This window comes from Theropithecus gelada, chromosome 1 (genome assembly GCF_003255815.1).
Source record: "Theropithecus gelada isolate Dixy chromosome 1, Tgel_1.0, whole genome shotgun sequence".
Classification (NCBI taxonomy): domain Eukaryota; kingdom Metazoa; phylum Chordata; class Mammalia; order Primates; family Cercopithecidae; genus Theropithecus; species Theropithecus gelada.
In genome coordinates, this window is record NC_037668.1 from 66,545,697 (window position 1) to 66,569,247 (window position 23,551).

The 23,551-nt window shown below is 42.3% G+C and overlaps 2 protein-coding genes across 2 annotated transcripts; both read right to left on the minus strand.

Moving 5' to 3' along the window:
* Positions 1-260: 260 nt before the first annotated feature.
* MYCBP (MYC binding protein) lies at positions 261-10,854 on the minus strand. Its single transcript, XM_025382214.1, has 5 exons — positions 10,755-10,854; positions 10,482-10,554; positions 5,319-5,367; positions 4,630-4,759; positions 261-2,490 (listed from the first exon to the last, which is right to left on the minus strand). Exons 1-5 carry the CDS (start codon positions 10,836-10,838, stop codon positions 2,446-2,448), a joined length of 381 nt encoding a protein of 126 aa, XP_025237999.1. The 5' UTR covers positions 10,839-10,854; the 3' UTR covers positions 261-2,445.
* A 683-nt stretch (positions 10,855-11,537) lies between these two features.
* GJA9 (gap junction protein alpha 9) lies at positions 11,538-19,761 on the minus strand. The gene is made up of 2 exons (XM_025382143.1): positions 19,166-19,761; positions 11,538-13,662 (listed from the first exon to the last, which is right to left on the minus strand). The coding sequence occupies exon 2, from the start codon at positions 13,565-13,567 to the stop codon at positions 12,020-12,022; it is 1,548 nt and encodes a 515-aa protein (XP_025237928.1). The 5' UTR covers positions 13,568-13,662; positions 19,166-19,761; the 3' UTR covers positions 11,538-12,019.
* Between the last annotated feature and the right edge of the window lie 3,790 nt (positions 19,762-23,551).

Genomic DNA, 23,551 nt, shown 5'->3' on the forward strand with positions numbered 1-23,551 from the left:
AGTGGTTCACATTGATAATCACTGGAACTAACACTTTGTCAGCAATCCTAGTGCCTAAATGTCTATAGCTGCATTTCTGAACCTAAACGTTAAGACTTGATACTTCAACTTTTTGGTTTAGGCCCAGCAGTTTGGGTATTCCACGTGGTTAATCATTTTAAAGCTTGTTTCAATATAGTCTTCCAACCAGACTTTCCAATTTGTGTCACAGATTTGGCACTACCATCTGGTCTGTATGTAATCCTTTACAGTTTGCAAGGCACTTTTACATCCGTTATATTTAATTTGATTCTTACAACCACCTTGTGAGGTAGGCAAGATGTGAAGTTGATATTTTATAGACAAAGCAACAGAAGCATAACAGGAGCTTAACTGGTGGGATCCATTCTCTCTTCCATCGAGCATCTTGTTGTATATTGTCTTCATCCAAATCCTTGACAGAAATGTTGAAGAGGACCTCTAGAGTCTAGGCTGATCCTGAATTCTTAAATAGCACTGACTGTTACAGCAGTTTAAGCAAGTCAGTTTCACCTAAAAGTGTGATTATTGAACCCACATGTTGCCTTTCTGTTCAAAAAGGATAGTACCAAAGACAGTCACGGTCACCTGGCTTACTGACAAATATTAATACGAACCCAATGAGTAAAAAGCACATGAGGATTGGCTGCCACAAAAAAATTTCAACCTGTATCTACCAAAAAACTGTCACACCAACTAAAGAAGCCAAGTCTCCCTCTCTTCCAAAACCCTCATGGAGCCATGCTTTATTATAATGGTCTGTCACAGGTCCTAACCCACACTGTATTTGATTATATAGTCTCATAATTAAGTCATTCCTCTTTATCACACCCAGCACTTAGTCCACTGCTGCCCATGTAGGAGGTACTCAAATTGGTAAAAGAGAAATCTATTCAAGCGAATGATCTTCTGGGCCCACTCCAAAAACAAACTTGTGACTTGAAGAGGCACCAGCCATAGCCACATTCCTACTAACAGGGCTGATTTAAATGCCCTTATAATTGGCTTGGCCATAGTCTCCAACAGGTGCCAAGGCTTTTGCTAGTTAAACCAGTTTTCATTGGATCATTTTGTTTTCTATGTGTTTTGACCAAAAACAAAGAAAGGTTCTCTAACAAGAGAGAGAGAATATATGAAATAGGAATATGTCTATAAAATGACAGTCTATCAGTAAGGAAAATAAGTGATCAATAAAACAAAACATCTGACTGTAGGTCTACCCAAAGAAAGGAAAAAGGACTAACAAACAAGAATATAGTGCTTTACCATTTACAAATCTTTCACATACATTCTCATTTGACCCTCACAACAACCCTGTGAGGTAGGCATCACGGATATTCTACTCATTAAACAGATGAAGACAGTAAATCTTAGAGCAGTTCACTGATATGCCCAAGGCTCTACAGTTAGTGAGTGATTTGTATTAATATCAGTCTTTGGCCTAAAAATTCAGCACCCCTCTTCCCCTCATACTTGTCCCACCTACTTCACAGGGATTATATAATGAAGATAAAATGAATTCAAGACTAGAAAAATACTTTGAGGGACAAAAGCACTATATAATTATACCTACAAACTATGATTTTCCACAATATATGGCTCATTCCTCTTCTCATCTCAGCTTGTGTGTGAACCCAGAGTTGTATATTGCCTCTGTCCTGTGCTCAGTAAGCAAATAAGGCAGGCAGGGGGTACAGTGTGATCCTGTTTAAAGTTACATAAATTACAATAAGGGTAACGGTAACTGCTATTATTAGGCAAATTGAAAAACAGCACAGAAAGGCCAGTGTGCAACTAGGACCCACTAAAGCTTAGAGCAAAGCAATGCAAGATTATCAGACAAGGCATGATTGCATAGAAGGAAAATGTGGTGTCAGAGTTCAAACTGGCACACACACACAGTTATCTAAGGCAAAGTGGTGGCAAAGAAGTTATTTGTTCCATGTTACACAAACAAGAGCAAAAGATTCATGGGAACCTGTACAAAAGCATCTTGTGTCACACAGATCTCTCCAGCTGCCTATAGGGAATATACACAACAGTGTCACCTTCAAAGAATGACTGTACCTGTGTTTATATCCTGAATTACACCAAGGAATAGCTCCATGCTAAACTGTCTTGGCTAAAATACAACCAGTGCCATCATTCCTAATCAGACTAATAAACAGAATGTCTTTTAAGGTAATGAGTTAGATGGCTGTGTTTAGGTTTTTTTCAGGATTTACTTTGGATTCTCCTGCTTTAAGACCCAAAGGAAGTTATATTGAGTTTTTATTGATGATTCTATGTGTTTTTAACAGGGTGTGATAGGTGAATTAAACATATTAAAAGAGTTCTATAGCATCTGTTCAGAAAAGATTATATACTATACAAACTATTCAAGTCATACAAAACCATTTTTCATTGTCTTTTCAACTGAGAAGAATCCTATTCAGCACGCTTCTCCTCCTGAGGTGGTTCATACTGAGCAAGCTATGGGGCAAAGACAGAGGAATTTAGGTGAATTTCATTCTAAATTGGGTAAAAAATAGAAAAACAAGGTAACTATTATATGCAACTAGTTATCAAGCCAGTAAATGGTATTTATATCAGTTTCTATAACTATCCATTTTAAATCCTTCAGTGATTTAAGATTTAATACAATCGAATCTAATGAAAGCCCTTTTCACATAAACCTTTAAAATTGCTTTGAAACTAAAATTTCATTCCAGATCATGACTGTACTGTTCAAATACTTGATATGCAATAAACTGTATCTTCCCAAAGATTCACTTGCTTATAAGGAACTTTCTTCCTCTCCACCAAAAGTTTACTGAAAATACCCACGGAAAAGTAAATAAAGAGTTATGTGACATGTCTTAACTTAGCCAATAAACAACTACTAATGTCTTTGAGTTAAAAGGTTCCAAAGAGTTAACTAGCATTACACATTGTGGAACCTTGGATAATTTAAAATAAATGCATTTTATTTTATGCTAAGTGTGGTTCCTTGCAAGAACACCAGGCTAACATTAGGCTTCTGCCAACTACCTGTTGGAGTTGAGAAGCTTATTAGACTTCACTGTGCTTTCGTTTCCTTGCCTACAAAGTGGCTTGTGTACTTGTTTCACTTATCTCACAAAGTTGTTGAGAAGATAAATTATGAGAAATACTCAGAGTAAGGTAAAATACATTATGTGATTAAGAACGTGTTAAGACCTCAAAGACTTAAGAGTTGATTAACTTGAAGTTCATGAAAATTCTCACAGGACTTTGAAAAAAGAAAAAACTGGCTGGGTGCGGTGGCTCATGTCTATAATCCCAACACTTTGGGAGGCCAAGCTAGGAGGAACGTTTGAGCCCATGAGTTTGAGACCAACCTGGGCAACATAGCGGGACCCCATTTCTAAAAAAATTTAAAAATTAGCCGAGCATGGTGGCAAATGCCTGCAGTCCCAGCTACTCAGGAGGCAGAAGTCGGGGGATTGCTTGAGCCTGGGAAGTCAAGGCTGCAGTGAGACATGACTGCACCACTGCACACCAGCCTGGGTAATAGAGACCCTGTCTCAAAAAAAGAAAGAAAAAACTTTAGCACTAGATAAAATTAACTCCTAACAAATTTACAGAGGGCCACCACATATGGCCTTGCAGACTATGAACTGTACACATTCTAAGAGGTACCATTTACAAAGCAGTGGCCCCATATTGGCCTACTTAAAATCAACTGCTTAAGAACTTCAGAACTGACCATTTACTTACAAAGAGCGTTAACCAATATTCTCATCCTTTTGTTGATTGATGCAGGTTCCTAAGAACCTTTTTTGGAGTTTCATTCTTGTTGCCTAGGCTGGAGTGCAGTGGCACGGTCTTGGCTCACTGCAACTTCCACCTCCCGGGTTCAAGCAATTCTCCCACCTCAGCCTCCCAAGTAGCTGGGATTATAGGCATGCACCACCAAGCCCGGCTAATTTTGTATTTTCAGTAGAGACAGGGTGTCTCCATGTTGGCCAGGCTGATCTCGAACACCTGACCTCAGGTGATCTGCCCACCTCGGCCTCCTAAAGTGCTGGGATTATAGGCGTGAGCCACCACACCTGGCCAGATCTCTTTTTGACCACACTTTGCTTCTTTGCTTGTCCTATTTCCAGTATGTCTTGTGGTTTTCTTTTTTTCTTTTCTTTCCCCCTCCGCGAGATGAAGTCTTGTTCTGTCACCCAGGCTGGAATGCAGTGGCCCAATCTCGGCTCACTGGAACTTACACCTCCCAGGTTCAAGTGATTCTCCTGCCTCAGCCTCCAGAGTAGCTGGGATTACAGGCACATGCCACCATGCCTGGCTAATTTTTGTATTCTTAGTAGAGACAGGGTTTCACCATGTTGGCTAGGCTGGTCTCGAACTCTTGACCTCATGATCTGCCCACCTTGGCCTCCCAAAGTGCTGGAATTACAGGCATGAGCCACTACGCCCAGCCTGTCTTGTGGTCTTCTAGACAGAGCGTAACTTTGGCCTTTGCAATTAATTCAAATTGATATTCACCCACCTTCCTCCCCTCCTGTCCATTTTAGTGAGGTTTTCATCATATAATTATTACAGGTAAAATTATCTTCACATGACTTATTTTTAAAAATTTACCTTTGCTTTCAGTTTTTTATTTTCTTCTACAATAGCTTCATATTTCTCTTTCATTTCAGCCAGTTCTAGGCGAAGCAGCTCTATTTCTGGATTCTCTGGGGTAGCAGCTCCTAAGTGATGCTTTAAAAAACTATTATCAATGTTAAGAACTTACTTATTAGACATGAATGAAACTAATGAAATAGCACAGAGTAGTATCAATACCCCTGACCAGAGTCACCCACTTTACCACCAATATCTACCCAGAGATCACCATCCAAAAACTCAAGTGAAAGTAACTTTCTCGGCCGGGCATGGTGGCTCACACCTGTAATCCCAGCACTTTAGGAGGCCAAGGTGGGCAGATCACGAGGTCAGGAGTTTGAGACTAGCCTGACCAACATAGTGAAACGCTGTCTCTACTAAAAATATGAAAAATTAGCTGGGCGTGGTGGCGGGTACCTGTAATCCCAGCTACTTGGGAGGCTGAGGCAGGAGAATCACTTGAAGCCGGGAGGCGGAGGTTGCAGTGAGCCAAGATCACACCACTGCACTCCCCACCAGGCAACAGTGCAAGACTCCGTCTCAAAAAAAAAAAAAAAAAAGTAACTTTCTCAATATTCAGAAGTATTTTAAAGGTTATTATCTATCTAAAAAAAATAACAGTTTCAAAATAAAGCCTTTTTCTGACTTGAAAGATGAAAGGATACTCCAAAGCACTGTTAGGTTTCTCTGGTTCTTCATATAAGGCTACCAACACTGCAAATCAAAAAGCAGAAAAAGCAACAATTGACGTATTCAATTTGAATGGCTGAAATTATATTCCATTACCCAGTAAGTATTAGGTGCCAACTATGTGCTGAGCACGTTGCAAAGACTATACAATGCTGAACAAGACAGACAAGGTCCCTGTTCTCAACAAATTTACAGTCAAGCGTAAAAGATATGCAAGGAACTAGACAGAGGGTATCAAGCAGTAATACTGGATAATGGGTTACAATAGCACACTGGAAGAACACCTAAGCAAGCCTAGGACATCAGGGAAGGATTCCTAAAGGAAGGCAAAGACCTGATACCTAGGGGATGAGTGTTTTAAAATGGGAAGGCCCAGGAGCAAGAAAACAATGTATTGAGGAACTGAAAATTCAAGTATGGCTGGAGATGTAATTTGGCAGGAAAGGAAGCTGGAAAGGTGGTCATGGCCACATTATGGAGGGTCATGCAAATTTGGTTGGCATATAATTAAACAGTTTTAAGGAAGGGAGTGACAGGATCCACTCTTAACTGCTATGTGAACCAGCTGGAGTGGGATGAGGATAAAGACAGGAAGAACAGTTAAAAGGCTGATGTGGTAATCCAGTTTAAAAAGACAGCAACCTGCAGTAGAGTGATGGGAGTGATAGAACAGTGAGAAGAAAGAAATTCGAGAATTTAGGAAAGAATCAACAGGACTATGGTAATTACTGGAAGACGCTCTGAATTCAAACATGGTCTTAAAAGTGAAGTTTGTTTTGCTAAATAACCACTATCCAAAAATTTTACCTGTAGTCAACATGCTCAAATCAACATTAAAATAAGATATACTTGAGTAGTTTCATATCTAATCACTCATATGAGCACTGCCTTGCTCTTCATCTATGGAACAAATTCTTCCTAGAATTTACTACTTCGATAAAAAAACTCTAAATTAGTGGTTGGCCTTTTTGTGCATGGAACCCTTTGAAAAATTTAATAAAAGCAAAAAAAGTAACCACACACAAAAAAATGTGGCTGGGCACAGTGGCTCACGCCTGTAATCCCATCACTTTGGGAGACCGAGGCGGGCAAATCACCTGGTCAGGAGATCAAGACCATCCTGGCTAACACAGTGAAACCCCGTCTCTACTAAAAATACAAAAAATTAGCTGGGCATGGTGGCCAGCAGCTGTAGTCCCAGCTACTCGGGAGGCTGAGGCAGGAAAATGGCGTGAACCTGGGAGGTGGAGCTTACAGTGAGCTGAGATCATGCCACTGCACTACAGCCTGGGCAACAGAGCAAGACTGTGTCTAAAAGAAAAAAAAACAGTGATAGATATCTAGACCCCAAGTTAAGTCCTGTTGTAAACCAACTTACGTACTTCTTTTTAGAGTTTTAATAACTTACCAAAATAATATACAGTATGAAAAAATCAAATGGGCAACTATTTTTAACAATTTACATTGAGTTGTGATAGTTACTCTTCATCTAAATACACTTAACAGCACTATTTTTTGAGAAATTCGTTGTTTTTGTTTGTTTTTGAGACGGAGTTTCGCTCTTGTTGCCCTGGCTGGAGTGCAAAGGCATGCAATCTCCGCTCACCACAACCTCCGCCTCCCAGGTTCAAGCGATTCTCCTGCCTCAGCCTCTCTAGTAGCTGGGATTACAGGCATGCACCACCATGCCTGGCTAATTTTGTATTTTTAGTAGAGATGGGGTTTCTCCATGTTGGTCAGGCTAGTCTCAAACTCCTGACCTCAGGTGATCCGCCCTCCTCAGCCTCCCAAAGTTCTGGAATTACAGGCATGAGCCACCGCACCCAGCCAAATCCTAATTTTATAAGACACGAATATTAATACTCTTCTCTCTCCTCTTATTCCCCCACCTCATTTCTTTCGGCTTCTAATTTCTGTCAGTGGTATTTACAAGGTTGATCATTGCAGAAGATACTGTAAATACTAAGTTTCCTGTGTTTTTCTATAAATGAAATGCACTTCCTTCTAATCAGACAAGAACTCTATTCCCAATTGTGCACCCCTTTTTGCCTTCGCAGCCAGGATTTTTAGAGGTTGATATACTGCTCAAAATAGCTAAAATGCTTCAGCTTCCAAATGATTTATCATCTTTATCTTTAGCCATCCTTTCATAGTGTTTTAATGTTATAAACTATTTCAAATCATCTTGGAAATAAGCTGTAAAACATTTAGGCCAGACACAGTGGCTTATGCCTGAAATTCCAGCACTTTGAGAGGCCAAGGCAGGAGGATTGCTTGAGCCTAGGAGTTTTTGAGATCAACCTGGGCAACACCCTGACTCTACCAAAAAAAAAAAAAAAAAAAAATTGGTCGAGCATGGTGGCTCACGCCTGTAATCCCAGCACTTTGGGAGGCCTAGGCAGGCGGATCATGAGGTCAAGAGATCAAGACCATCCTGGCTAACATGGTGAAACCCTGTCTCTACTAAATATACAAAAAATTAGCTGGGCGTGGTGGCGGGCACCTGTAGTCCCAGCTACTTGGGAGGTTGAGGCAGGAGAATGGCATGAACCCGGGAGGCGGAGCTTGCAGTGAGCCGAGACAGAACCACTGCACTCCGGCCTGGGTGACAGAGCGAGACTCCGTCTCAAAAAAAAAAAAAATTAAAAATTAGCTGGGCATGGTGGTGCATGCCTGTAGTCCTAGCTACTTGGGTGTCTGAGGTGGAAGAACTGCTTGAACCTGGGAGATTAAGACTGCAGTGAGACGTGACTGCACCACTGCACTCCAGTCTGGGCGACAGAGACCTTGTCTCCAAAAAATATACATATATGTAAATTAAATTTGTGAGGCTGGGCACAGTGGGTCATGCCTATAACATCAACACTTGGGGAAGCTAAGACAGGAGGATCACTTGAGGCCAGGCATTCCTAGGTGACAGAGTGAGACTGTGTCTCAAAAAAAATAAAAAGTAAAAACAAATAGAATTGTGTAAAGCACCTGTGTTTGAAGCTGAAAATCAAATTTTTAATAAATCACGTCAATACTGTGTTGGCTGATGTTATTTAGGAGCCTGGAAATCTAAGGAGATTAAAAGGTTAAATTCTAGTGGCGGCCAGGCGCGGTGGCTCACACTTGTAATCCCAGTACTTTGAGGGGCTGAGGCGAGCGGATCACCTGAGGTAAGGAGTTCAAGACCAGCCTGGCCCACCTGGTGAAACCTCGTCTCTACTAAAAATACAAAAAATTAGCTGAGCATGGTGGCGCATGCCTGTAGTCCCAGCTACTTGGGAGGCTGAGGCAGGACAATCGCTTGAACCCGGAGGTGGAGGTTGCAGTCAGCTGAGATCATGCCGCTGCACTCCAGCTTGGGCAACATCTTCTGTGTAGTCAGTTACCTCCTACAACTGTCATTTTTCTGCCTTTTACCATTCAATCTTTCACTTGCTCCATCCAACCACTCTGGCCTCCTTATACTTCCTGAAACTCTTGACAGATATTGTTTCTTTCAGGTTTCTGCTCAAAAGTACTTAAGAAAGGCCTTCCCCCCACCACCCTATATAAAATGACACACACATCCCACCTGTCACTTGTTTTTTTTGAGAAAGAGTGTCAGTGTTGCCCAGGGGCACAATCACAACTCACTGGACCCTTGACCTCTTGGGTTCAAGTGATTCTCTCACCTCAGCCTCCAGAGTAGCTAAATTACAGGCACACACCATGCCCAGCAATTTTTTCTTTTAAGAGACGGGAGTTTTGCCATGTTGCCCAGACTGCTCTTGAACTCCTGGGCTCTAGCACTCCACCCACCTCAAGCCTCCCAAAGTGCTAAGACTACAGGCATGAGCCACGTGCCTGGCCTCACCTGTTACTCTTTATCCCTAACTTCGCTGTATTTTTATCTGAAACACTTACCTCTAGCTGACACTAGGTATTTATGTATTTGTCTCCCTCAACTAGGACATAAGCTTATGAGAGCCGAGACTTTTATCCTCCTCTGCTTATCTCCAGTGTGCAGAACAGATGCCTGAGTAAAATGATTAAATGAAAGAAATGAATTTATGGAGTTTTTAGAGGGAATGACATTCAAAGCATCTGTGACACTTCCAGAGACAACATAGCACAGTACTTTCAGAGTAGTCCCTTAATATGTGCTGAAGTTTATTTGCAAAGAGGTAAACTATTATCTGAACCCCAAATAGGTAACAATTCAAAATTACTCGCCTGCTTTCTGCTAAGACCCAGGAGTTATGCTCCTAGAATTTTCCTCTGAACTTTGCTTCTGTCCAAAGAGCAGTTACCTACTTATGTCCCACACTTCCCAAACTTCCTAGTTTGACCCAAGTCCTGATCCCTGCCAACAATTCCATTCTACACCCTTGAAAATCCCAGTGAGTTAAGTGACATAGCAGGCATTTAAATTACTGTTAAGCTAATAAAGTAAACTGTACCCTACCCCCCTTGGAATCCTCCTGTTTCCGACACTTTACTCATCTACTTACTTAGATCTCGAAGCCACGAATGAAGAGATACAGCGTTAACAGTAAGTTTTCATTTTAAAAAGTGAAAACAATGTAACCATCTTGATATGCCCTCGAGCTCTTTAAACTGTAATTCTACTTTAACTATGAAATATACACAAAATAAAAATTGACACAGACTAAGGAATGGGGGCTGAAAAGCCACAGCCAAATTGGCCATGCATCTCCTACTTCGGGGATTAGGCTCACTCAACTACTTCATAGCCCACTTTGAAATTCGGTCATTTTTCCAGTTGCTCTTTGTTGGAGGGAAACTGTTTCTTAACAAGATTCTGAGGACTCCACAAAAACCGTAAGGTGGGAGGAATTGGGATCTGAAGGTCTTTGGCAAACATGTCCACTGCGGCTGCTCGAGGCAAAGCAACGGAAGTTGAAGAGACTTTGCAACAGCTGCAAGAGTTTCACTCCCAGTGCAGAGAAGGGTAGCGTAGCTAGGCTACCTCACCCGGGCGGCCTCCAGCAGCCAGGTCCCTACCGAACCCCGAGGCCCACCTCGCTGGACCCCGGACGGGCCCCATCTGTTTCCCCTCCTTCCCCACGCTACGGCCCGCTGGGGAAAGGGGCAGCGCCGGGGAGCACGACGAGGGCACGAGGTACCCTCTCCTAGCCCAGGCTCACCCTTGGTCAGCGTGTCCAGCACCCCCGACTTCTCCAAGTACCTCCGGAACTGCTCACGCTTCGAGTCGGCGGCCTGAAGAGACACCGGGGGTCAGTGGCCAGAGCCCGGGAGCCGAGCAGGAAGAAGGTGCTGGGAGTCTGGCAACCCCGCCTCCGCCTCGCTACCTCGGGGCCCTCCCGCCCAAACCTGCGCGCGCGACCCCACTCCCACCCAGAGCCGACCAACGGCTTGCTACCGCCCGCATGCCCCCAGCCACGCCGCGCCCCCCTCACTTTGTAATGGGCCATAGTGACAGCGGCAGCGGCGTAGCTGGCGCCGGAGACCGCGACTGGCGGGTTGGGAGCAGAACTGCTCATGCGCGGAAGGGGGCGCGCGCCTGCGCACTTGCGAACCACGGGCAGGGATCGCCGGGGTGTGGCCTGTTTTCATGGCGACCAGGACGCTCTGCATCCCGCGTTGCAGGCTGAGCCGAGGGAGGCTGCGTATGCCCGCCCCTCTGGCTGTTGGAGCCGCACCTCTTCCTCTTCCGGTCCCCGTAGCGATTCGTTTTCTTTGCAAGAGGTGAGATTTTGCTAACTCTGTACTGGCGTCCGGAGTCAGGGCCCGGGAGCACTGGGACTATTGCGAGAGGAAGGATCGCCGCACGGTGGTAGCGAGCTCATTTTTCTCATCTGGGACCTCGGAAACTGTGGTGACCCATAGGTGCTGGACTTTTTGGCTCTCTTCCTGAGAAGGTGCTCACGACTTTGCAGTAGCTGAGGAGGGTGTTTAGAATCATGTATTTTGGTTCCAGCTTTTATCTTTGGAGTCTCCTTGAGTCGTGGCTGACTTGATGTGGGCTTCTGGAGGATGAGCAGTAACGAGCTTGCAATAGCTTTTGGGCGCTGTGCGCCAGGCACTGTAGAAAACACGGGTATTTTAAATTTTAATCCTCACAACACCCCTGTAGGGTGCGTACTGTTAATTAAGTGGAGAGGTTAGATGTCCAGTGAGTAGAGCCGAGTCCAATCCGGGCAATGAATCACGATGCTATGAACTGGTGAAAGAAAGCCACGGATCTTTTTAAGATTTTATTTACTAGGTAGCAACATGTGATTATACTCGAGACATATCAGGATGCAGTCTAGAAGGAAACTACGTGATTGTGTTTCAGGGACAAACAAAATTAACCCAGTGTCCAAGGTGGAATTATGTAGATGAAGAACCGTGTCCTAAGGCTGTGGTCTCTTCAAAGAGAAAACCTGATCAAACCATTTAGCCCCAGTTCTGAACATGTGATATTCCCAAAATCAGTTACACACATTCGAAAGAATATCATTAAAAAAAAAAAAATCCTGATTTGACAACCTTATGTCTTTGGATTTAGAAGTGTTCTTTCACAATCTAGAATTAGAGCTGTTTTTCCCTTGCTGAAATGAGTTTGCCGTCAGTCTTAACAGCTGGTCTTTAGAGCTGCCCATATCTATTTTGTCCGTGCCCCACCACCACTAGGCTACTTCTCTGATAATATATACAATGTCTTAAAGCCAACCGCTATTTAGATCTGAAGATCTGTGGGAACCCGCCTACCAATGAGATTGTTCGTTAGGGACACTACGTGATTTGGAGGACAAACAGGATTATTACAGGTTCTGACCAACCCTAGCGCAAAGGACAGCCCTCCCAAAGAATCAGCTGTGTTTGGAATGTCAAGTGATTGAGACTTTCCTTGTGAAGGAGGAAAGGTTCTGACTATGCCCTTTCTGAACTGGCCTTTGAGGTTACCTTTAGGAGGTGACCCCCGGTTTTCATGTTCTGTAGAGGAACCCCATGTAGCTCTAAGCCACCGCGGTTTCCAATCGCAGTTAGCTGGCAAGGAGAAAGCTGTTTGGGGTGACTGCCTCATGTTGTTTTCTCCATCTATAGCAACACCTGGAATAGAACGGTGACCTCTAGAGTAGTAGTTCCTTTTGCGGTCTTTGCCTTCAGTTTCTCTTTTTTCCCTTAACTGGTTACCATTAACTTCTTTTCCAAATATTTTATGAGTGTCTTTGTTATTATTTGAACCGATGTGTTGAAAATGAGTACAGCTAGTACTAAGTGTGGAAATCTCATTAGAAAGTACAGTTTCCTGTTCATTCAAAATGCATTTCTCATCATTTACACTGTGATTGTCAGGATTTGGCTGGAATACAGAAGATGAATTTAAACTAGGGTACACCGCAGTGTGTGTTTGCTTTTCCACTAACAGATTATAATCAGGGGCAGAAGGGAGTCGCTTCAGTGAATTTGCAGATGTGCTCTGATATTTGGCTACGTTTTGTTTTGCCTTGTTTGCATGGAATTCATTATGTTCCTTCTTCAACTTGTATTTTCCCCAAATCCCTCTTTTAATCTTTTTAAAACCTAGGTGGAAAATTTCTAGAATGTTTAAGAAAAGTGAAATAGTGGCTATAGATTGCATAAATAATAGGAATATTGTCTTTTCTGTTGGTCTTGAGACAAAACAGTCGATTATATTTGGACACGGGTGGCCATGACACTTAAATAGAGGCTCTAAGTGAAATCCATATAAAAGGTACTGTCCAATCATGAATCCAACTTCAACCACAGAGCGAGTGAAAATGTGTATCACATAAGTGCAAAGCAAGGTTCCTCTGAGTGGAGCTTTATTTAGTTTCCTTTTCTCCAGCTGACAAAGCTCTTGCTCCAATCTCCTCCGATCCCTAGGCATTTCAAACTCTACCCCCTCCAGTTCTACTCTTAACTGAGCTTTCATCCTTTGCCTCTCTTCCTCTAGAACTCTCAGTCGGTACAATGCATGGCCCATGTAGACCAGGGATGGTGAAGACACAAATATCACCTGCAGAACCCAGTATCTAATGAGGGAGATAGGAAAGGCCTGGTCGTAGCATACATTTCTGCAGCCTGGTTGTTCTGTATTGCAGACGAAGCCGGACTGCTCATCATTCCAGACATCTTCAGCTGCTACACCCAGAACAAGCATTCGAAATATGAATAGGATGGTGAGCCAGATCTTTCCAATCGTGGTGGAGTGGATGTGAACTTCCTCCAGAGTATCTCCAAGGAGATTCCAGTCCCCCATGTTTATTTAGTCAGCCATCTTAGCTCTGATCCCCATCAAATAAGAAGCAGTTAAATTCTTCCATTCTGAAGGGAGCACTATTTCTTAAAGCAAACCTATGGTGAAAATATAACAATATGTCACTTCTATATGCTGGTTGCTTTACTTTTTCCCTAGATAGCTGTGGGGTTTTTTATTTGTTTGTTTGTTGAGACAGAGTCTCCCTCTGTTGCCCAGGCTCGAGTACAGTGTTGCAGCCACAACTCACTGCAGCCTCAACCTCCCAGGCTCAAGCAATCATCTCCCCTCTCAGCCTCCTGAGTAGCTGGGACTACAGGTGTGTGCCACTACACCCAGATAATTTTTTTATTTTTTGTAGAGACAGGGTCTCACTATATTGCTGCAGCTAGTCTCAAACTCCTAGACTCAAGTGATACTCTTGCCTTGGCCTCCCAAAGTGTGGGGATTACAGGTGTGGGTCACCACACCTGGCCAAAGTGTTAATCTGTTACCAATAATATGTTTAAATTGTCAGGAATTTAAAATCACTTATATTTAGACATCACAATGTAATGAAAAAACATGATACCTGGAGGAGGAGTGTATATATTCTCTATTAAGAATATAGGCTGGGCGGGGTGGCTCACACCTATAATCCCAACACTTTGGGAGGCCGAGGTGGGTGGATCATTTGAGATCAGGAGTTCAAGACCAGCCTGGCCAACATGTTGAAAGCCCGCCTCTACTAAAAATACAAAAATTAGCTAGGCATGGTGGCGGGCGCTTGTAGTCCCAGCTACTCAGGAGGCTGAGGCAGGAGAATCACTTGAACCTGGAAGGCAGAGGTTGCAGTGAGCCGAGATCATGCCACTGCACTCCAGCCTGGGCGACAGAGTGAGACTCCATCTCAAAAAAATTTTTAAAAAGTATAATTTTAGGCCATGTGCATTGGCTCATGCCTGTAATCCCAGCACTTTGGGAGGCCGGGGTGGGCAGATCATCTGAGGTCAAGGGTTTGAGACCAGCCTGGCCAACATGGTGAAACCCCGTCTCTACTAAAAATACAAAAATTAACCAGGTGTGGTGGCAGGTGCCTGTAATCCCAGCTACTCGGGAGGCTGAGGCAGGAGAATCACTTGAACCTGGGAAGCAGAGGTTGCAGTGAGTGGAGATTATGCCACTGCACCCCAGCCTGGGCAAAAGAGCAAGACTCCATATCAAAAAAAAAAAAAAAAAAAAATATATATATATATATATATATATATGTACACACACACACACATATACACACACATATATATGTATAAAATTGTATGCTGGGCATGGTGGCTCATGCCTATACTCCTAGCATTTTCACAGGCTGAGATGAGAGGATTGCTTGAGGCCAAGAGTTCAAGACCAACCTGGTCGACATTAGAGAGACCCTGTCTCTTAAAAAAAAAATTTAAATTAAAAAAATAATAATATAATTGTAGGATTTCTCATCAGAGAGGAGTCATCTTACTTAGCTGAAGTTTATTATTGTTGTTGTTGGGGTTTGTTTGTTTGTTTGTTTTGAGACAGAGTTTCGCTCTTATTGCCCAGGCTGGAGTGCAATGGCACAATCTCAGCTCACCACAACCTTCGCCTCCTGGGTTCAAGCAATTCTCCTGCCTCAGCCTCCCGAGTAGCTGTGATTACAGGCATGCGCCACCATGCCCGGCTAATTTTGGATTTTTAGTACAGACAGTGTTTCCCCATGTTGGCCAGGCTGGTCTGGAACTCCTGGCCTCAGGTGACCTGCCTGCCCTGGCCTCCCAAAGTGCTGGGATTACAGGCGTGAGCCACCACACCCGGCCTGTTACTGTTTTTCAACTGAGAACTTTTGGAAAGGTTTCTAAAACTACTAACTTGACCTTAACCTTATTTATTAAGATTATTTGATATAAAAGCTATAACAAAGTCAATTTTTTTCCCCCAACATGCCATTATTGGCTTGAAAAGTCAGTAATTTTTTTTCCTTTCTTTCTTTTTTTTTGGGACGGAGTCTTGCTCTGTCACCAGGCTGGAGTGCAGTGGCGCGATCGCAGCTTACTGCAGCCTCCGTGTCATGGGTTCAAGCGATTCCCCTGCCTCAACCTCTTGAGTAGCTGGGACTACAGGCGCCTGCCAGCACCCCCAGATCATTTTCTGTGTTTTAGTAGACACGGGGTTTCACCATGTTGGCCAGGATGATCTCGATCTCCTGACCTCGTGATCCACCCGCCTCGGCCTCCCAAAGTGCCAGGATTACAGGCGTGAGCCACCGCGCCCAGCCAAAAAGTCAGTGATTTTTAAATCTCATTTATACACACAGGAAAATGAATATGCTTCATTTGAGAATTCAGTAAGATATAGCATTTAATGAAGCCAAAGGAAATAGATCTGGCTCTCACAGGAATTTAGATTAGTTTTTTTTAATACAAATTGAATAAATTTGAAATAAATTCTGGTTTCTTCCTGGCAGTTGGTGAACATTTTCAGATATTCATCTCAGTAATATTTATGAATATGAATAAAGTACGTATTATACTTTACTATGAAAAAGTACACTTTTTTCTTTTTTTTTTTTTTTTTTTTGGCGGGGGAGACAGTCTCACTCTGTTGCCCATACTAGAGTGCAGTGGCAGGATATTGGCCCACGCAACCTCCACTTCCCAGGTTCAAGTGATTCTTATGCCTCAGCCTCCCAAGTAGACTACAGGCAAGCGCCACCACGCTCGGCTAATTTTTGTGTTGTTAGTAGAGACGGGGTTTCACCATGTTGGTCAGGCTGGCCTCGAACTCCTGACCTTGAGTGATCCACCCGCCTCAGCCTCCCAAAGTGAGCCACCACACCCGGCCCAAATTTTGTAAATTCTTATCATGTTGAAATGAACTTCAAGCCCGGCACAGTGGCTCACACCTGTAATCCCAGCACTTTGGGAGGCTGATGCGGATCACCTGAGGTCAGGAGTTCGAGACCAGCCTGGCCAACCTGGTGAAACACTGTCCCTACAAAAATACAAAAAATTAGCTGGGTGTGGTAGCAGGCATCTGTAACCCCAGCTACTCAGGAGGCTGAGGCAGGAGAATTGCTTGAACCTGGGAGGTGAAGGTTGCAGTGAGCTGAGATCATGCCATTGCACTCCAGCCTTGGTGACAAGAGCGGAAACTCTGTCTCAAAAAAAAAAAAAAAAAAAAGAACTCCAAAAATTCTCAACTATTTTATGGTACCAGAATCTTTTTTTTTTTTTTTTTTGAGACAAAGTTTCCCTCTTATCACCCAGGCTGGAGTGCAATGGCACAATCTCTGCTCACCGCAACCTCCACCTCCCAGGTTCAAGTGATTCGCCTGCGCCAGGCTGTGGAGTAGCTGGGATTACAGACATGCGCCACCACACACAGCTAATTTTGGATTTTTAGTAGAGATGGGGTTCCTCCATATTGGTCAGGCTGGTTTCGAACTCCTGACCTCAGGTGATCTGCCCGCCTCGGCCTCCCAAAGTGCTGGGATTACAGGTGTGAGCCACAGTGCCCAGCCCTGTGGTACCAGAATCTCATTATAGATACTACTTGAAAGAGATTGTTCACTGGTATGGTGGTAGTATTATGGAAACTTTTCGCTGTAGCAGTATTTGACCTATTGAAGACATATAGCTGCTCTCTTGAAGGAAACAGTGGGGCAAGTTATAATTTAGCTGCTTGGATTATTTGCTAGTAGATTCCATATTAAGGTTGGTATCCCAGGTTATCTCAGAGGAAATATACCCCAAAAGAAAGATTTTTTAAAAGTGAATGTTTTCATTATTTTTCATTTAAAATATAAATATTTTCTATTTTTCCTGTCCCCTTTATATAAAGGGAACTGTTACACAATCAAACAAACTACTAAGATACAAAATGTGTTCATCACTAAAATCCTGTGTGGTGAGTATGTTGTTTCCCCCATCTTACAGATGAGGAAACAGAAGCACACCTTAATTTACCTGAGGTCACACAGCTGGAGCTGACGTTCAAACCCAATCATTGTGGCTCTAGAGTCAGTTCTTTAAATTTTTTACTAAACTATTATTTTTCCTCTGTGAGCAAACTTCAGATTTGCCAGAAACAAACATTAAGAGATCATCTGTTTTAAGTTTAATCATTTAAATTTAGGAATGTCAAATAGTGATAGCTTTGGCTTTTTAAATAACTAGTTCTAGAGTCTTTAGTTCCTTTCTTCAGCCATTGTTCTGTTAATATGATTTGCAAAAGCATCAACCTTCTAAAATATAGTTGTATTCCTGAGACAGAGAAACTTTCCATTGACTTTATTATGTTAATAATAGCATACTCTGGCCAGGCGAGGTGGCTCACGCCTGTAATCCCATCACTTTAGGAGGCCGAGGCCAACGTATCACTTGAGGTCAGGAGTTTGAGACCAGCCTGGCCAACATGGTTGAAACCCTTTCTCTATTAAAAATACAAAAATTAGTCGGGCGTGGTGGCAGGCACCTGTAGTCCCAGCTACTCAGGAAGCTGAGGCAGGAGAATCACTTGAACCCAGAGGCAGAGGTTGCAGTGAACCAAGATCACACCATTGCACTCCAGCCTAGGCGACAGAGCAAGACTCTGTCTCGAAAAAATAATAATAATAGCATACTCTGACCCAACAACCCAAAGCACTTTAAAACGTAAGCAAGTTGGCCAGGCGTCGTGGCTCACACCTGTAATCCCAACACTTTGGGAGACAGAGGCGGGCGGATCACGAGGTCAGGAGTTCGAGACCAGCCTGACCAACATGGTGAAACCCCATCTCTACTAAAAATATAAAAATTAGCCAGGCATGGTGGCGCATGCCTGTAATCCCAGCTACGCAGGAGGCTGAGGCAGGAGAATCACTTGAACCCGGGAGGCGAAGGTTGTAGTGAGCCGAGATCTGGCCACTGCATTCTAGCCTGGGCGACAGAGTGAGACTCTGTCTCAAAAAAAAAAAAAAAGTAAGCAAATTAAGTCTAATTTATGGTTAATAAATAATAATAATAATGTAAGCAAAGATGTAATTCATGTTTATAATAATCATAAGCTAAAAACATTAAGTAATTATCAATACAAGAAAAACTGGTTAAATAATGGACCACATCCACGGTGTGATACTATGCAACCAGTAGAAATGTTAAACATACATAAAAAGGCATTTGATACTTCATTTCAGTGAAATTGATGTTATAAAATAAAATAATATGGCCCCATTATTATAAATTTAGTTACATTTACAAATGTATACAAAAAAGTCTAGAAGGATTTTCATGAAAATATTAACTGTGATTAGCTCTGGATGTTGGGATTATAAATTATATACTTAATATATTGTAATTATATGCATTTCAATTTTTTACTATGAGCATTTTACTTTTATAATCATAAAAAGAAATAAAGGATTTTTTTTTCATAAAGGACAACACATAGTATTTCCTGAAAGAAGGAACAGTATTATTTAGCTACAAATTAAAGCTTTCTTAGCAAATGACATAAAAACTAGTATACATAGATACAGTCCCATAGAATTCAAAAGAAAAAGATAAAAACATTTGAAACAACTCTTTCTTAATAAGCTAAAACAGAGAGATTAACACAAACCTTTCTTAGTTTAGGTAAATCTGAGAAGCAAACCATATTTAGCATGGCCATCTTCAATTTATTTTCTGAATTTGTCCCTTTGCAGGTATAGAGCAGATTCAGTTCAGTTCAATGTAGTGAGTGAGTCATCCATCAACTAAAATCCATTTCCCTTTCTGCTTATCCTTGCTTCTAAAACAGCACCGTCCAATAGAACTTTCTGCAACAATGGAAATATTCTATCTGTGCTAGCCAATAAGGCAGCCAGTAGCCAAATGTAGCTATTGAACACTTGCAATATGGTTTGTGTATCAGAGCGATTGAATTTTTAATTTCAAATAATTTTAATAAAAATGTAAAGAGCTACAGCTACCTAATGGCTGCCTTATTGGACAGCACAGATATAAGAATGCTTATAATAGTCCTGATAACACACTGCAGTCTAGAAGACTAAAGTCATGAGCCCCAAATTAAGCTGAGTAAATGATTCCTCCATAACTCAGAGATGTCAAATTTAAAATGACAGGAGATATTTGTGTGCTGTTTGTACTGTAATTTTTGCCACTGGGGGAACCCAATAAAATGTCATTGTTTTTTGTGCAATAAACCATGCTTCTAGAACCAAAAAAGTCTTTCTTACTAGATAATAACGTCTTGGTCATCTGCCTTAATAAATGGGTCATGTCCGATTTCATAGATAGATCCTGATTCTCTCTCCCATGTTCTGTTATTAACAATTACATTGTATTTTAGGTCATTAGAGATCTCTTCAGAGCTAGTGATCTGGCAGGTTGGGCGTAACAGATAGATATTTCTTCTCTGGGCTTCTTTGCCAACAATAGCTACTTCTCAGATTAAATACAAACATTTCACCAGGGACACATATATATATATATATATATTTATATATTTTATATTTTATATTTATATTTCTATATTTTATATAAATATATTTAATATATTTTTATATTTATATATAGACACACAATATATTCATGTTTCTATATTGTGTTATCTGAATTACATATGTGTAACACATAAATTATTAATAAACTTGAAAATTGCTCAACCTCACTAGAAAATACACATTTAAGTGAAATATTATTTTTAACTATCAAAATGCAAAATTTTCAAGATTTATAATACCTTCTTTTGGCAAGGTAGGGAGGCACTGTTACTCTCATATCCTGTAGGTAAGAATATAAATGGATACAGCTATTTAAAAGGCAATTTAAATCTATCAAAATTAGCATAGCCTTTCTGCTTCTGGATACTTGAAATATTCATTCAGCATACACACTCAGAGACACACCGCACATGCTAGGATGTTCACATGGCACTGTTGGTAATTATACAAAAGCAGCAACAATTTACATGTCCGACAGAGGAATGGTTCGCTATGGTACATCTATATCATTCAGCAATTGAGAGAATAAAGATCTCTATGAACTAATAGAGAAAGGTCCCTAGGTCATGTTGTAAAGCAAGTTATAGAACAATACATGTATCACATTTATCCTGCTAAAACCTACATTTTACAAAAATATCTAACGAGAGGCCGGGCGTGGTGGCTCACATCTGTAATCCTAGCACATTGGGAGGCCGAGACAGGCGGATCACCTGAAGTCAGGAGTTCAAGACCAGCCTGGCCAACGTGGTGAAACCCAGTCTCTATTAAAAATACCAAAAATTAGCCAGGCATGGTGATGCATTCTTATAATCCCAGCTACCTGGGAGGCTGAGGCAGGAGAATTGCTTGAACCTGGGAGGCGGAGGTTGCAGTGAGCTGAGATGGTGCCACTGCACTCCAGCCTGGGCGACAGAGAAAGACCCTGTCTCAAGAAAAAAAATACACATACACACACACACACATATACATATATATAATATATATGCATATATATATATATATTTAGCTACAATTGATTAACAAAAACTTTTCCTAGTTGAGGTAAATCTGAGAAGCAAATGATGTTTAGGGGAAGTGATACCATGGACACCTCTAATTTGTTCTTTGAATTTGTCCCTTTGAGGGTGTAGAGCAGATTCAGTGAAGTTCAGTACAGTGGATGAATTGGCCATTAACTTAAACCCATTTTCCTTTCTGCTTATCCTACATAGAAAAAAGTCTGCAAGGATACATACCATACTGTTGTGACCACTGATGATAGTCATCACTAGGGAAAAACAGCAGGTTTGAAGTGAGAAGGTAAAAGGAGATTTTGTTTGTTTATTTAAGACAGGGTCTCACTCTGTCACCCAGGCTGGAGGGCAGTGGCATGATCTAGCTCACTGTAACCTCGAACTCCTGGGTGCCAGTGAACTCCTGGGTTCCAGTAATCCTCCCACTTCAGCCTCCAGAGTAGCTAGAACTACAGGCAAGCACCACCACACCTGGCTATTTTTTATTTTTATAATTTATAGAGTTATTGAATGTTACCCAGGCTGTTCTCAAACTCCTGGGCTCAAGCAGACCTCCCACCTTAGCCTCCCAAAGTGCTGAGATAATAGGCATGAGCCACTGTACCTGGCTGAGATTTTATCTTTTAACTTCTTGTTTGAATCTTTGTTTAACCAAGAACATACTCATAAGGCCAGGCATGGTGGCTCACACCTGTAATCCCAGCACTTTGGGAGGCTGAGGCAGGTGGATCACTTGAGGTCAGGAGTTTGAGACCAGCCTGGCCAACATGGTGAAACACTGTCTCTACTGAAACTACAAAAATTAGCCGAGCGCAGTGGCTCACGCCTGTAATCCCAGCACTTTGGGAGGCGGAGGTGGGTGGATCACCTGAGGTCAGAAGTTCAAGACCAGCCTAGCCAACATGGAGAAACCTTATCTCTACTAAAAATACAAAAATTAGCCAGGCATGGTGGTGGGTGCTTATAATCCCAGCTACTCAGGAGGCTGAGGCAGGAGAATCATTTGAACCCAGGTGGTGGAGGTTGCAGGGAGCCGAGATTTTGCCATTGCACTCCAGCCTAGGCAACAAAAGCGAAACTCAGTCTCAAAAAAAAATAAAAAATTAGGGGCCAGGCGTGGTGGCTCATGCCTGTAATCCCAACACTTTGGGAGGCCAAGGTAGCCAGATCGCCTGAGGTCGTGAGGTCGGGAGTTTGAGACCAGCCTGGCCAGCATGGTGAAACCACATCTCTACTAAAAAAAAAAAAAAAAATACAAAAATTAGCTGGGCTTGGTGGCGGCCACCTGTAATTCCAGCTACTCAGGAAGCTGAGACAGGAGAATTGCTTGAACCTGGGAGGCGGAGGTTTCAGTGAGCCAAGATTGGGCCACTGCACTCCAGCCTGGGTGACAGAGCAAGACTCCATCTCAAAAAAAAGAAAAAAAAAGAACACACTCATATTCCCATGTTCATACTTAAATTTAACTTTTGAAACAAATTTCTTATCAGTTTTTCTCAATATACTAAAGTATTAGCTTTTCTCACTATATCTAAGTGTATATGCCCTTCCTAATACAGTAACATGTTTAGATGGGTGTTTAATAAATACGTTGATGATAAAAGAAAAAAATTATATTTCCTGTATTCCGAGGACCTAAAACTACCATTTCCAAAAACATCATAAATCACAGTCTGAATTCTACACAGAGAAAGGACACATGCTTCTCAGCTTTCAGGTATGACATTTTACCTTTTGTAAATAAATCCTACCCACTCCTAGGAGAGCCATGAGCCACACGAAGGATGACAGTCTGATCACAGATGAGAATCTGAAGTCTAGGTATATAGTGTGCACCAGAAAGCCAGTACCAGGTTCCTTGGGATCTTAGACACGGTATCAGAATCTTAAACTAGCAGTCCAGAAAATCCTCAGTCTTCTTCTATGAGATATTTCCACCATTCATGGTGTACCCCGCATAGATGTTTGTTCCTGTACTCCTATGATACTCTTCAGTATTGGGGGAACACAGCACTGTTGGACCTCTAGGAAAGACTACAGGTTTCCAAGTCATTACCTATGTTTAAATGCTGCTCCCCTCAGACAAGTACGTAATTCTTTAAGGGTTTATTTAAGGGATTCTTTACGATTACTCTAAGATGCAGAGTAATAACTACCTCTCTGGGGCCAGGCGCGGTGGCTCAAGCCTGTAATCCCAGCACTTTGGGAGGCCGAGACGGGTGGATCACGAGGTCAAGAGATCGAGACCATCCTGGCTAACCCGGTGAAACCCCGCCTCTACTAAAAAAAATACAAAAAACTAGCCGGGCGAGGTGGCGGGCGCCTGTAGTCCCAGCTACTCCGGAGGCTGAGGCAGGAGAATGGCGTAAACCTGGGAGGCGGAGCTTGCAGTGAGCTGAGATCCGGCCACTGCACTCCAGCCCGGGTGACAGAGCCAGACTCCGTCTCAAAAAAAAAAAAAAAAAAAAAAAAAAAAAAAGGAAA

Bases quoted from the DNA above. Each gene is read 5' to 3' on its own strand.
- MYCBP (XM_025382214.1), bottom strand. From the start codon at position 10,838: ATGAGCAGTTCTGCTCCCAACCCGCCAGTCGCGGTCTCCGGCGCCAGC. The intron at 5,368-10,481 runs GTGAGCCTGGGC...TTTGATTTGCAG, and splicing joins GCTGGACACGCTGACCAAGG to TGTTGGTAGCCTTATATGAA. The intron at 2,491-4,629 runs GTAAATTTTTAA...TTTGCCCCATAG, and splicing joins ATAAAAAACTGAAAGCAAAG to CTTGCTCAGTATGAACCACC.
- GJA9 (XM_025382143.1), bottom strand. From the start codon at position 13,567: ATGGGGGACTGGAATCTCCTTGGAGATACTCTGGAGGAAGTTCACATC.